Source organism: Manis pentadactyla, chromosome 4 (assembly GCF_030020395.1).
Source record: "Manis pentadactyla isolate mManPen7 chromosome 4, mManPen7.hap1, whole genome shotgun sequence".
NCBI classification, from domain to species: Eukaryota; Metazoa; Chordata; class Mammalia; order Pholidota; family Manidae; genus Manis; species Manis pentadactyla.
In genome coordinates, this window is record NC_080022.1 from 6,813,314 (window position 1) to 6,827,058 (window position 13,745).

The window sequence follows — 13,745 nt, forward strand, 5'->3', positions numbered from 1 at the left end:
CTTTTTATTTGCTGAATACATTTCCATTGTATGGCATGGTCTTAAACACATTGCTTTGACCTTCCCCAGATGCCAGGAAGAAAAAATGTACACTATACTTACAGTGAGGTGTGCTCCCTAGTTGTCTGTCAAACAGGGTACCTTCATGTGCCAATCAGGTGGCCAGAAGGTTTAGTCTGGGCCACACAAACAAGAGTCTGTCTTGGAATCACTTTAAAGGGCCTGGGTTGGTGCCTGCCGATAAGGAAAATAGTCTGATTAGAAAATAAGACTGTTGCTTCCCTAATATTTTGAAGTAATTTAATTAGGTGGATGGATCTGAGTTTATTATTTTTTTAAATAATAGCTTTATTGACATATTATTCACATACTATAAAATTCATCTTTTAAGGTATACACATTTGGTGGGTTTCAGTATATTTGTAGAGTTATGTGACCACTATCACAATCTAATTCTAGAACATTTTCAGCACCTCAAAAAGAAACATACCCATTAATAGTTACTCTGCACTTGCCCCTCCCCCAGCCCCTGGTAACGGTCGGTTTACTTTGTCCATAGGTGAGTGTTTTATTCTTTTTGATGCTGTTGTAAATGGAGTTTATTTCCATTTTCAGGTTGTTCATTGCTACTGTGTAGAAATTTGATTTTTGTATATTGATCTTGTATCCTATAACCTTGCTGAACTCACTTGTTAATTACAGTAATTTTTTGGTGGATTCCTTAATGTTTCTAGATACAAGATCATGTACTGTGTGAATAAAGATGGTTTTGCTTTTTTCTTTCCAATCTAAATACCTTTTTATTTCTTTATTTATTTTTTTGTCTAATTACTAGCCTACTACTTTTTAGGAAAGCTCTTACAAATACTCTTTATTTTTGAGCAATTGAAATATTTTATAAGCATCCAGACATTGGGAGAAGAGACACTAAGATTCAAATTTATACATTCAAGGAATCTAGACCATGAAAAGTTACACTAATCTGAAGAAAGAAAGAATAGGAAAAATAACTATAAGTAGATAAAACTTTAACCTTATCTAATATGCCATGAACCAAAACATCAACCTCTTCTGCACCAAAAATTTCAGCTTTTAGAAACATTTTCTCTATGGGAAAAGGAAGTTGGTAGAAATAGAATTGGCAGGACTCACTTTACTGTTAGCTTTATAAGAATATGTTTTCCATAAAGTGGAAGATATCTTTTTATCTTCAATGTCATAATGAAGGTAAAACATTACGTGCGCTTTTTTGAAAACAGTATTATTTATAAGCTAAGTCAACATAGAATGCTGTCAGGTTGGAAGTACTAATTGTCAAGTAAAGGAAGATGCTCATAAAAACATGAAATTAGAGAGGACCAAAATTAAAAAATATAAGTTATCTTAGATATCATGAAAATTGAGTCATTGAAAAGAATAAATTCCATCTTGAGGAATCATACATATTGGGGTGGGAAAATGCCTCTGAAGAGTGTTCTTTATAGTCTTTTTAGGATTTTCTTAGTCACTTTTAATCAAACCTATATAACATTTTTTTTAAGGCGTATTGGCCAGGGTGTGGAAAAATTGGAACCTTGTGTGTTGCGGGTAGGAATGTAAAGTTGTACAGTTTCTGTGGGGTACATAGTATAGCAAATTCTCAGAAAATTAAACACCGTAGAATTCCACTTTTGGAATATACCCCAAAGAATTTAAACTAGGGACCTGAATAGAGGTTTATACAGTTGTGTTTGCCGCATTATTCACAGTAGCCAAAAAGTGGAAGCAGTGCTAATGTCCACTGGCAGGTAAATGGATAAACAGTATGTGGTGCATACACACCGTGGAGTATTATTCAGCCTTAAAAAAGGAAAATTTGAGACATTCTACAATGTAGAAGAACCTTAATGACATGATGCTGAGTGAAAAGCCAGTCGCAAAAGGACAAATACTGTATGGCCCCACTCATGTGAGGTCTCTGAAGTTGTCAGATTCGTAAAGACAAAGTAAAGTGGTGGTTGCCAGGGGTTGGGAAGGGGAAATGGAATTAGTGTTTAATGGCTATGGAACTTCAGTTTGGGAAGAAGAAAATGTTCTGGGAATGGATAATGGTGATGATTGCACAACAGTAAAAATGTACATAATGCCACTGAATTGTACACTTAAAAATAGGTATGGTAAAAATATATGTTAATGTACATATTAACACAATTTTAAAAAATTAGAAAAAGCTGGCACAGGATTCTCTTTGAACTTGAGATAGTAGGCTTTGGCTTTATATAACCTTCAGCCTATAAAAATTACTAGGTTTCTCTATTCCTTATGTTCCTGTTTAGGGCTCTTGTACAATAGGTAAAGATCTAATAGATAGGATTATTATATGTAAGGAGTAAATCCAAAGGAAATACCATGCAAAGAAGTCTCTGAACATGTTTCTCAGTGAATCTTGTTACAATGAGGATGTTATTCCATCATACTGCCAGATGCTCACCCTACTTACTAGGATTTCAGTGTGTATAGTACAAACCCTGAACGTCTTCCTCCTGTGTGAACAAGGGAAAAGCCTTGTCAAACTGACACTTCTGAAGCACGTTTTGTCATTGTAGTGCTGAGAGAGCAGTTTCAGCCTTTGGATTCTGTATTGTAATATGATCAGATCGAGCCTGCAGTCTTGTAAACACTCTGTTCTTTATTCAGGGAGCTAACATTGTCTTGTGGTTTTGCATAGGCCTTGCCTACAGATTTTAAGGATGCATCTTTTCTTATTACTCAGGTCAATTTTGGAGAAAGAGGGACCAAAGTCACTTTTTAGAGGCTTGGGTCCAAATTTGGTTGGAGTTGCACCATCAAGGTAAGCATTAAACTTTGAGTTATCTCCCTACATACAGTGTAAAATATATGGAGTCCTTTTTTATTCAAGGGCAGTACTGCTACGTGGCCGGTTTTGTTTTCTGTGTGGGATTTACCTAAATACATCAGACTACATAAAAATAGTGATAAACTGGTGCGTGTGTGTGAGAAAGAGAATTTAGTTATTTTACTCTTAAGTTGAAAATCTCTCATCATCTGAAATCTTATCTAAATAAGTGTTTGCTGCTCTATGTATGGTATGTGGTCAGTCTCATTGGCTTACCTGGGAGTTTGTTAGCACAACACAGTCTCAGACAACACCCAGACCTACACCAGAATCTGCATTCTGGCCAGATCCCCAAGTGATTCATAATGCACTTGGAAGCACTGATCTAAAGGGATTTTAAAGGCTTCCGGGTTTGGCTTTATATAAAACGACATCCTCATTTTGTTACAAGGTCAATTCTCTTTAAAGCATATTGAATACATAGTCTTCACTGTCCCAGTACATCAGCCCCTGGCTGCAGGGGACTATTTGAATTAGTTAAGATAAAAATCGAGTTCCTCACTCTGACTGGCCATGTTTCAAGTACGTACATGCACATGTAGCTAGTGGCCACTCTGTTGGAGATACAGACACAGAACACCTGTGTCTCTGCAGGAAGCCCTGTTGGACAATGCTGATGCAGGGGATAGACGTGTAGGTAGAAAAGTAGGGGTGTGTGTGTGCGTGTGTTTGTAGTTTATCTCTGAAAAGTGGGTGGAGGAACTGATTACAGAAGGTGCCTCTTGGGAGAGAAACTGGGTGATAGCTGTAGGACACTTACATTATTCCATGTAATACTCATACAGACTTTAAAGAGAATTAATCTTTATAACAAATGAGAATGCTGTTTTATTTAAGGTGAAGACTAGAAGTTTCTAAAATTCTTATAGATGAGTGTTCAATTTCTACACACATCACCTGAGGACATAAAAAATGCAAATTCTTAATAAACTTTTTTGTTTAGAATTTTATAGCATATGCATATAATCTATTTAAAAAGTAGAAAGGACTAGTCCAAGATTACATGGGTGTGCATTATTAATCGGTGGCAAACATACTGCATATGTAGGTAAAAATAATTGAGTCACCTCTTTATGGGATATGGTAACATCTGTTAATCTGATCCTGCCCATCCCACACATTTTAGAAGAGTTGGGACCTAGAAAAAAAAACAAATGTTTTAAGACACAGTAATGATAAGTAGGTCAGGATCCTAAGTTGAAAAATGTATTCTGTGATTGATTATTTGCCTGTCAAAAGAAGCATTTTCCGTGGTATCCACATATAAATCAAGTATAAAAATCAAATGAGTATTCATATTTGAACTGACTGTTTATAGTTCATAATGCATGAGCAAAACCGAAAGCTTCTGTGATGACTGCCCTTGTAATGTTCACCATGTAACTTATTCACTATGTAAGAATTTGTTCTCCATGTAAGAACTTGTTCGTTATGCTTCAGAAGAATGGAAACTGATGAAAATTAGGCTTGGGGTGGATTAATGATTGTGCATTGAGCATTGACCCCCCTATACAGAATTTTATTGTTGTTAACAACCATTTGATCAATAAATATGAGAGATGCTCTCACACACAAAAAGAATTTACACACTTCCAATTGTAAAATAAATAAATAACCGGGATGTAATGTATAGCATAAGGAATATAGTCAAAATATTGTAACAACTTGGTATGGTGATAGCTGGTACCTAGAATTATCATGTATATAAATGTTGAATCACTGTGTTGTACACCTAAAACTAATGTAATACTGTGTGTCAACTACCCTTCAATAAAAAATAATTATCTAAAAAAAAAAAAAAGAAGCAGCATTTTCCTTGCATTGCTGGTAAAGGGGGCAGGTACATCCCAACTAGGCCCTGCTCCCAGCCCAACAAGAGAGAAGGCAGACGGGGAGAGCAGATGGAGGTGAAGAAAAGCCCAAGGACCTGCACAGGAGGCTAGACACCATCCACAGTATTGCCTTTGGCGGGTGGGAGGGGAGCTCCTATGAAAACATGTATGATGGTGGTTCCTGTGTGATCCTGAGTCATCAAAAAAAAAGGTGAAATTTTAATTAGCATTTGGCATAAGGACGAATGTGGTATATTTTAGAGACATCACAAGTCTTAAAAATTGGGGTATATGTTGGCATTGAAAGAACTGGCATTTATCCAGACTGAATGTAAATGTACTTTGTGTATATATTACCCAAATCTTATTTTCCTCAGCTATTTTGGACATTTGTATCATCATCAAATACTTTCTGGCAGGACAAACAAGAACTTTCTGAAGGTACCTGTGGCAGGTTCTGGTTTTACAGATAAAGTCAAGCTTTTGGTTACATGTTAACTTCTTTCCCATATTATTTTTCAACATTGTTCAGAGGTTGCAAGGGGCCTTGTGTAGTGCCATGCCGATGTCCTTAGAGCATTCTCTGTTTATTTTAACAGGGCTCTCTACTTTGCATGTTACTCCAAAGCCAAAGAGCAGTTCAATGGCATTTTCGTGCCTAACAGCAACGTTGTGCATATTTTCTCAGCTGGCTCTGCAGGTATGTCGCCCTAATGAGTGGAGATAAGTTTCTCGCTTTCCTGAGGCATATGTGTGTCAAACAGTCTTTTCCAGGAATTAGAAATTAGCTCTCTGTTTCTTTTGTATCTAAAATCGTTTTTCTAAAGCTTTATGTTGGAACTGATAAAATGTGAGTGTTTGAGAGCAATTCGTAACTGGTTCCATTTTCTGTAACCATTAAAGTTTCTTGTTTTTCCTCAAAATTTATATGTTCTCATATATACTGATAGTGCTATGTTTCTTTAAGGGAGTATTAATGTGTCTTCATATTTTTTTATTTCATTGTTACTTTTTATAACGAGCTGCTTTTCCATGACTTCCTACAGTGTCTTAGTGTATACTCTATACAACTGGCCTGTCTGTCCATAGCAGTTGGATTCTACAGTGAAGGCTCAGGGCTCATAGTGGAGTTCCTTTAGTGAGCTGGTGACAGAACTGATAGCTTCTGTTCTCTTTTGAGGGAACCTGTTCCTCTGCTATAGAAAATTCATAACAGGATTTTTTTCCCAAGGAAATACTTGGCAGAAAATGTGGACTTGTAGATTGCTAAGAGAAGGATGCTTTTTTCAAGATACCATTTTACATCTCTCTAAATAGAAAGGTATTTTAGAGAACTTAACTTGGCATTTTAAGAAAAGTTTCAGCCTTCTGCTGGCCTGTAGGGTGTATGCACCAGTTATGTGTGCCTTTTTTATTCCAAATAGAAGTACTAGTAGCCCCTCTGCAGAGTTACAAATAATGATTTCTGGATTCCCAAGTAGAAAATGATGTTAAGCAAAGCTGCTTCACACAGGAAAGGTGTTTCTGCTGAGTGTGGATCTCTGAGGAGGATGTGTGGAGTGTGAGATCAGGCCCGACTTGACCTGTGAGGTCCCAAGCTAAAGTGTGTTCATTGGTTGGTTGCTGCTGTTGGTCTGGAGTGATTAGCAATATTAAGATGGGGAGGGCTTACTAAAGAAATCATTCCTGTGTGCAGATCAGTCTTAAAACCTCAATTTCCTGAGTCCAGTATTAAGGTATGTGAGTTTGGATTTGGGTAAATGGAGATTTATTTAGTCCCTTTTATTTTAAGTTTGATAAAAGGTTTTGAATGAAATCGGCAACTTCTTGAAACAAGTTATTTCTGGACCTGAAGTATATAAATGGAAGTTGTAAACTAGTCTCATATATACCATAGGAGTCACGTTAACAGAAGTATCAATAGCACCACCTAGAGGTTGAAAAGACTAAACGGCTCTAGAAAATAGATTTAGCTCTAGCCCGCCAGACCATAGATGTGGACAGTTTAGGGGGCTACAGCCTTCAATCTGCAGTATAGAAATGTAAATGCGTCCTACTATCCATTTTTATTATTAAGACATTGAAATCCTGATTTCAAAATTTTTCATATGAATAGACAGCTTTAATAAGCATTGACAGCCCAGTGATTTTTTTTTTCCTTCTTCCAGCTTTTGTCACAAATTCCTTAATGAATCCTATATGGATGGTTAAAACCCGGATGCAGCTAGAAAGGAAGTAAGTTATTAATTGTTCCTTCCTTAATATAACCATTCTGGGGGTTGTTTTCTTGATCCCAGCTGTGGAGTGAGGTGTACAGAGTCCTTAGCCATCCCCATCCTTATTTTTTCTGAATATAAGCACATGGAGAAACCCCTTTTGTTTTGAGATTTGTGCTGCTCAGCATTGTGGGCAGATAAGGGCCAACAGAAATCACACACAAGGGTTGGTTGGAAGTTTACACAGTCGTGGCCCCTGATCTGCAGGCTTTACTTCCTCTCCGTCGGCCAGTGGGTCTCAGCTCCCGGCGACCCCACCCCTAGTTGGAGGGCTATGGCCTCTCCAGGTGGGAAGATGCCAGTCAAGGTAGAACAGTCAATGCCTTCAGGCCCCTGAAGGGTGACTTTAACCTCCAAGGCCCTTGACTATATGCTAGATTCTCACCCTGAAACTAAGCCAAGGGTTTTGAACATTGTCATGCTATGGATTTATTGGGCATTTTGGTGAGCAATGGAAACCAGTTGTTGAAATAGAGTTTACTAGTGTTTTAAAAAGTTGCAGGATAGTAACACTTTTTTTTTCTTGTAATATAAGCATTTTTTTTTGGTATCATTAATCTACAATTACATGAGGAACATTATGGTTACTAGACTCCCCCCCTTCACCAAATCCCCTCCACATACCCCATTAGTCACTGTCCATCAGCATAGTAAGATGCTGTAAAATCACTACTTGTCTTCTCTGTGTTGCACAGCCCTCCCCTTGTGCCCCCCACATTATACATTCTAATCGTAAGGCCCCCTTTCTTCTTCCCCCCACTTCTCCCTCCCTTCCCACCCATCCTCCCCAGTCCCTTTCCCTTTGGTAACTGTTAGTTCATTCTCGGATTCTGTCATTCTGCTGCTGCTTTGTTCCTTCAGTTTTTCCTTTGTTCTTATATTCCACATAAGAGTGAAATCATTTGGTACTTGTCTTTCTCCACCTGGCTTATTTCACTGAGCATAATACCCTCTAGCTCCATCCATGTTGCAAACAGTAGGATTTGTTTTCTTATGGCTGACTAATATTCCATTGTGTATATGTACCACATCTTCTTTATCCATTCATCTACTGATGGACACTTAGGTTGCTTCAATATCTTGGCTATTGTAAATAGTGCTGCAATAAACATAGGGGTGCATAAGTCTTTTTCAAACTGGGCTGCTGCATTCTTAGGGTAAATTTTTATAAGTGGGATTCCTGGGTCAAATGGTATTTCTATTTTGAGCTTTTTGAGGAACCTCCATACTGCTTTCCACAATGGTTGAACTAATTTACATTCCCACCAGCAGTGTAGGAGGGTTCCCCTTTCTCCACAACCTTGCCAACATTTGTTGTTTGTCTTTTGGATGGTGGCAATCCTTACTGGTGTGAGGTGATATCTCATTGTGGTTTTAATTTGCATTTCTCTGATGACTAGCGATGTGGAGCATCTTTTCATGTGTCCGTTGGCCATCTGAATTTCTTCTTTGGAAAACTGTCTGTTCAGCTCCTCTGCCCATTTTTTAATTGGACTGTTCACTTTTTGTTTGTTGAGGTGCATGAGCTCTTTATATATTTTGGATGTCAACCCTTTATTGGATCTGTCATTTATGAATATATTCTCCCATACTATAGGATGCCTTTTTGTTCTATTGATGGTGTCCTTTGCTGTACAGAAGCTTTTCAGCTTGATGTAGTCCTACTTGTTCATTTTTGCTCTTGTTTCCCTTGCACGGGAGATATGTTCATGAAGAAGTCGCTCATGTTTATGTCCAAGAGATTTTTGCATATGTTTTTTTCTAAGAGTTTTATGGTTTCATGGCTTGCATTCAGGTCTTTGATCCATTTCGAATTTACTTTTGTGTATGGGGTTAGACAATGATCCAGTTTCATTCTCTTACATGTAGCTGTCCAGTTTTGCCAACACCAGCTGTTGAAGAGGCTGTCATTTCCCCATTGTATGTCCATGGTTTCTTTATTGTATATTAATTGACCGTATATGTTTGGGTTAATGTCTGGAGACTCTATTCTGTTCCACTGGTCTGTGGGTCTGGTCTTGTGCCAGTACCAAACTGTCTCGATTACTGTGGCTTTGTAGTAGAGCTTTAAGTTGGGGGGTGAGATCCCTCCCACTTTATTCTTCCTTCTCAGGATTACTTTGGCTATTCGGGGTCTTTGATGGTTCCATATGAATTTTAGAACTATTTGTTCCAGTTCATTGAAGAATGCTGTTGGTAATTTGATAGGGATTGCATTGAATCTGTAGATTGCTTTGGGCAGGATGGCCATTTTGATGATATTAATTCTTCCTAGCCAGGAGCATGGGAGGAGTTTCCATTTGTTAGTGTCCTCCTTAATTTCTCTTAAAAATGTCTTGTAGTTTTCGGAGTATAGGAGTAACACACTTTTTAACACAGTGAAGGACAAGATCAAGCAGTAGGCCAGCAACTAATGTGTTTACAAAGAGATGGCGATGGGATAGAATTGCAAGAACACTGGGTAACTGCTGCCTCGTGTGTAGAGCCACTACCTTGATTTGCTTGATTTCTCTGATGATCCGTGAAAGCCTCTGAATTGGTCTTTAATTCCATATTCCTCCCCAATCCATTCTTCTTGAAAGAACCTTCTCAGGTCATCAGGTCTAATCATTTTGAACACATTGCTTGCTCAGAATCCTTTGTTGATTACTTTCAGGGTCATCCTCATTCCTTGGCTTAACATGTAAGGTCCTTTGCAATTTTCTAAAAATATCTTAGGTTCTTACGCTTCATCTCCCTGGTGTGCCATCCCTCACCAGGAATCTCTTTCCCCTTCTTGGCCCACAAGAACACCTTTAGGCTTCTAACCAGTATCCTCTACTGGAAACCTTTGGTAATCATTCCCCATGCCAAGTGTGCACATAGTGGCCCCATGACACTTCTGCTTAGCAATGAATAAATGCACATGTCAGCTGAGAGGCTTTATATTGTGTTCTTTTAAATCTACCTAGTGATGATGCATGCACACTTTAAAGCTTTATTTGGGTAGGCTCTGTTAACATATCCCTTTACAATGAGTGAGTATTGCATGCTCACTGTGTGCCAATCACTGTGAAAGAGTGGGGCGTAAGCCATAGGCCCTGCCTTCCAGAAGCTCACAGCTTTTCAGAAAGTGAAGAGAATTACAGACTGGTAGGATGAGGGGCCTGAAGTGGTACAGGACCCTGGAGGGCCCCAAATGCAGTCAAGGCAGGATGGACAGAGAGACAGCTAGGGAGGGCCTCCTGTGCCACGACAGCTACCCTACCATCTGAGGAACAGCTGGGGTGGGGCAGCGGCAGTGAAGGTGCCTCAAGCAGCAGAACCATGTATGCCAGAAATCTGGGTGGAGGCAGGAAAGCCGAGTATTGGTCCTGGCTGAAAGAAAGGGAGTGTGGTCAGTGGACTGCATGTGTACATGCTGGAGAAAGGAGACTTCTGCCGAAAGGTAAGGCTGGAGGGAGCCACAGCCTTGAAGACCCTGGCAAGGAGTTTGGAGTTCGGACTTGGGCTTTATTTTGAAGGCAGTGGAGTTGTGATTTGGGTGGGGTGGGGATGGGGAAGGCAGTTCTCCCCCTGCCTGGGGGGTTTGGCAACGTCTGGAGAGTTTTAGTTCTCACAGCTCAGGTGGGGTGTTCCTAGCGTCTAGCGGGTAAAGGCCAGGGGTGCTGCTAAACAATCCTACAGCACATAGGACAGCTTCACGACAGAATTATCTGGCCCCAAGTGTCAATAGTGCCGATGCTAAACCCTCCATTGGAGGGTTCTGAGCAGGCAGTGGTGTGTGGTTGGGTGTGCTAGGTTACTCCAGCTGGGAGTGGAGTCACCGTGGAGAGACATCCTGAAGGAAGGGACACTGGTCAGGGCAGCAGGGCTCTGATGGGTGATGCATAAATGCTGTCAGGCCCCAGATTCAGTTTATATCCAGGCAGTTGACAAATATTTCCCATCATGCAGTGGGAGCCTCCAAGCCTGAGGTCTTCTATTAGTTATTGTATAGTCTATTCCATATTGATAACTTTATAAACTTAGAATAGTGGAATCAAAATACACCATTTGGAGACCAGAGCAATAAGAAGGAGCACCCTTGCACTCCCACCTTATCAGAATTTTGGTGAGTTTTCCTTCAGTATTTCTTTAAAGCATATTTGTACCATAATTATAACTGCACTTGGTATTCCATGTTGTTCTGCTTTCTCTTAAGCCTCTTAAGCACTGCCCCGTATCTTACTGCCTTTGAAACTATTTAAACAGTGTATATACCATAGGTTACTTACCTGTTCCTATTTTTAGACTTTTGGGTGGCTTTGATTATACTGCAGTTATGTTTTCATCTGTGATGAATGTCTTCTTCTGCATAGCTCCTTCCAGAATTAGTTCAGAGGCTGTGAACATGTTTGTATGACTCCTCATAAAGATGCACATACTATTCTGGGGGCTTCTCAGGCATCCCAGCTAACAGACCTGGCCTTGCAGTGGGCTAGGGCTCAGCTGAATACACAACAGAAAGACACGTTTCACCCACTGTATAATTTCTCCTTCTGTTCAACAGTCTTTTTTGGTTACTTGTTATGGGGGCCAGGCTCATCAGTGTGTATCCTTACGGCCTTTTATTGATCTCCCCACAGAGTGAGAGGCTCCAAGCAGATGAACACACTCCAGTGTGCTCGCTACGTTTACCAGACGGAAGGCGTCCGTGGCTTCTATAGGGGACTAACTGCCTCATATGCTGGGATTTCAGAAACCATAATCTGTTTTGCTATTTATGAAAGTCTAAAGAAGTATCTGAAAGAAGCTCCCTTAACCTCTTCTACAAATGGGACTAAGAAAAATTCCACAAGTTTTTTTGGACTCATGGCCGCTGCTGCTATTTCTAAGGGGTGTGCCTCCTGTGTTGCTTATCCACATGGTACGTTTTACCTTTCCTTCAGAGCAGTACAGCTGTCAGGTTCATGTCATCTGTCCAGATAGCTCGACCTCTGTAGCACAAACAATAATGCAGATGCCTTCGGGGAATTAGGGAACCGAGGACTAGTGACACTGGCCTCAGCTGTCTGCCTGCAGGGATGTGAGTGGTAGGAGCTCAGCTGCTCTCAGCTCTAGATGATTGTGGCCAAAACCTGCTGGGTAGAACGTGGGCCCTGTGTTGTGGAACTTCTCCTCTTTGCAAAGAAACCAAAAATCTGGATTTTATTTAAAATCTCTTGATTTAAAAAGTGATGTGGTAAAAAAAAATCAGCTTCCATTCTGAATAGAGTGCTGAGTAAGACTATTGTTGGTAAGTTTATTTTTTAAGGAATCAGACCTAATATCCCACTGACCTACTTACAAGAAAAATGGTTTATCATGCCACGAAAAATAGGCTTTGTTTTTAAAAGCCTACTTACTGTCAGTTGTGACAAATGCACATGGTCAACTCAGTAACAGGTGAGTCCCCATCATGTGCTGGTGCACTAAGTGGCCTCGGGACTCATGGAAAAGGGGTTGGAGTGCCTCCTGTAGGGGAGAGAGAAGGGTGTGCACTGAGGTCTGCTTGACGGCACTGACAGGTGTGGTGCTGAGGGTGTCTGGGTGACGGCGGGCCAGGTGGACCAAGGTTTGAAAAAGGAGGCAGCTTTTCAGCTGGACAGAGTGGAGAAGATTCAAGTAGGAGAAAGTTGGAGAGGGCACGAAAAGAAAGTCTTGTTGAAAATACTACTGTGCTTAGTACAAATTACACTTTCAGTGAACTTACAGTGTTAGTTTATGGTTTCCTACTCCCAATTAAACAACCTTACAATTAAGTCCCATTCAAACTAACCTTTTTTTAATCCCTTAAAAGTTATTTTGCACTTTTGTATGTTTATGTAAATGTAATTGACTGTTTCCCAGAATTAGAAAATGTTTTACAAAGATCTTAACTTTTCACTGTTTCTATGTGACAACTATCCTATCCAAACAGAGCCAAAGTGCCGAATAGCCAGAGCTTGACGTTGACAGGTGTTATGCTGTGTGCTCATACCACCGGGTAATGCAGTTTATTCATCACCTAAAGTATGTATTTTTCTCTGCAGAAGTCATAAGGACACGGCTCCGGGAGGAGGGCACCAAGTACAAGTCTTTTGTCCAGACTGCTCGGCTGGTCTTCCGGGAAGAAGGTTATCTTGCCTTTTATAGAGGACTCTTTGCCCAGCTCATCCGGCAGATACCAAATACCGCCATTGTGTTGTCTACCTATGAGTTAATCGTGTACCTCTTAGAAGACCATGCTCAGTAACAGGCCAGAAAATTGTGCTCTAGAAGAGTAAAACTGAAAAACTCTAGAGAATTTTTTTTTTCCATTGATGGTTAGGATATTTGAAACCGAAACAGGAAAGCCCATAAAATATCTGGCTCATATCACCTGTTGGACAGTTCCTTTTGGATTCCTGCTTTCTGGAAGGTGTAAATTCATTAACGTTAATAGTTAATTATAACTTTTGTTTTTCTAACTTAAGAGGATTCGGGATTAAGCAGCAGCTAAATTAAATCACACTATTTAATTTAAGTATAAATTTGGCTTGTGTCCTTCTTTATGTTTACTGTTCTTTATAGTAAAATGAAACAACCCTAGAAATGCAGGGAAACACCGTCAAGCCAAAGTGCACCTTGTTTTCTAATCTGATCCTTCACTGGACAGTTAAGAAATATCACGTTTTGGTGGCCAGCTGGACCAGGGCAGACTTCCCTGTATGTTCTTCTACTTTATACATTTCCAAATCTCATACAGGATGATAATCTGAA

At 39.8% G+C, this 13,745-nt stretch overlaps 1 protein-coding gene across 1 annotated transcript in view; it reads left to right on the forward strand.

The window, feature by feature from the left end:
* Nucleotides 1–13,516, forward strand: part of SLC25A33 (solute carrier family 25 member 33) — a 30,469-nt gene extending 16,953 nt beyond the window's left edge. The window contains exons 3-7 of the mRNA XM_036925271.2: nt 2,753–2,830; nt 5,328–5,428; nt 6,897–6,963; nt 11,612–11,892; nt 13,037–13,516. Coding sequence (XP_036781166.1) covers nt 2,753–2,830; nt 5,328–5,428; nt 6,897–6,963; nt 11,612–11,892; nt 13,037–13,239 — 730 coding nt within the window. The 3' untranslated portion in view covers nt 13,240–13,516. The remainder of the gene's footprint in view (nt 1–2,752; nt 2,831–5,327; nt 5,429–6,896; nt 6,964–11,611; nt 11,893–13,036) is intronic.
* The last annotated feature ends 229 nt before the right edge of the window (nt 13,517–13,745 follow it).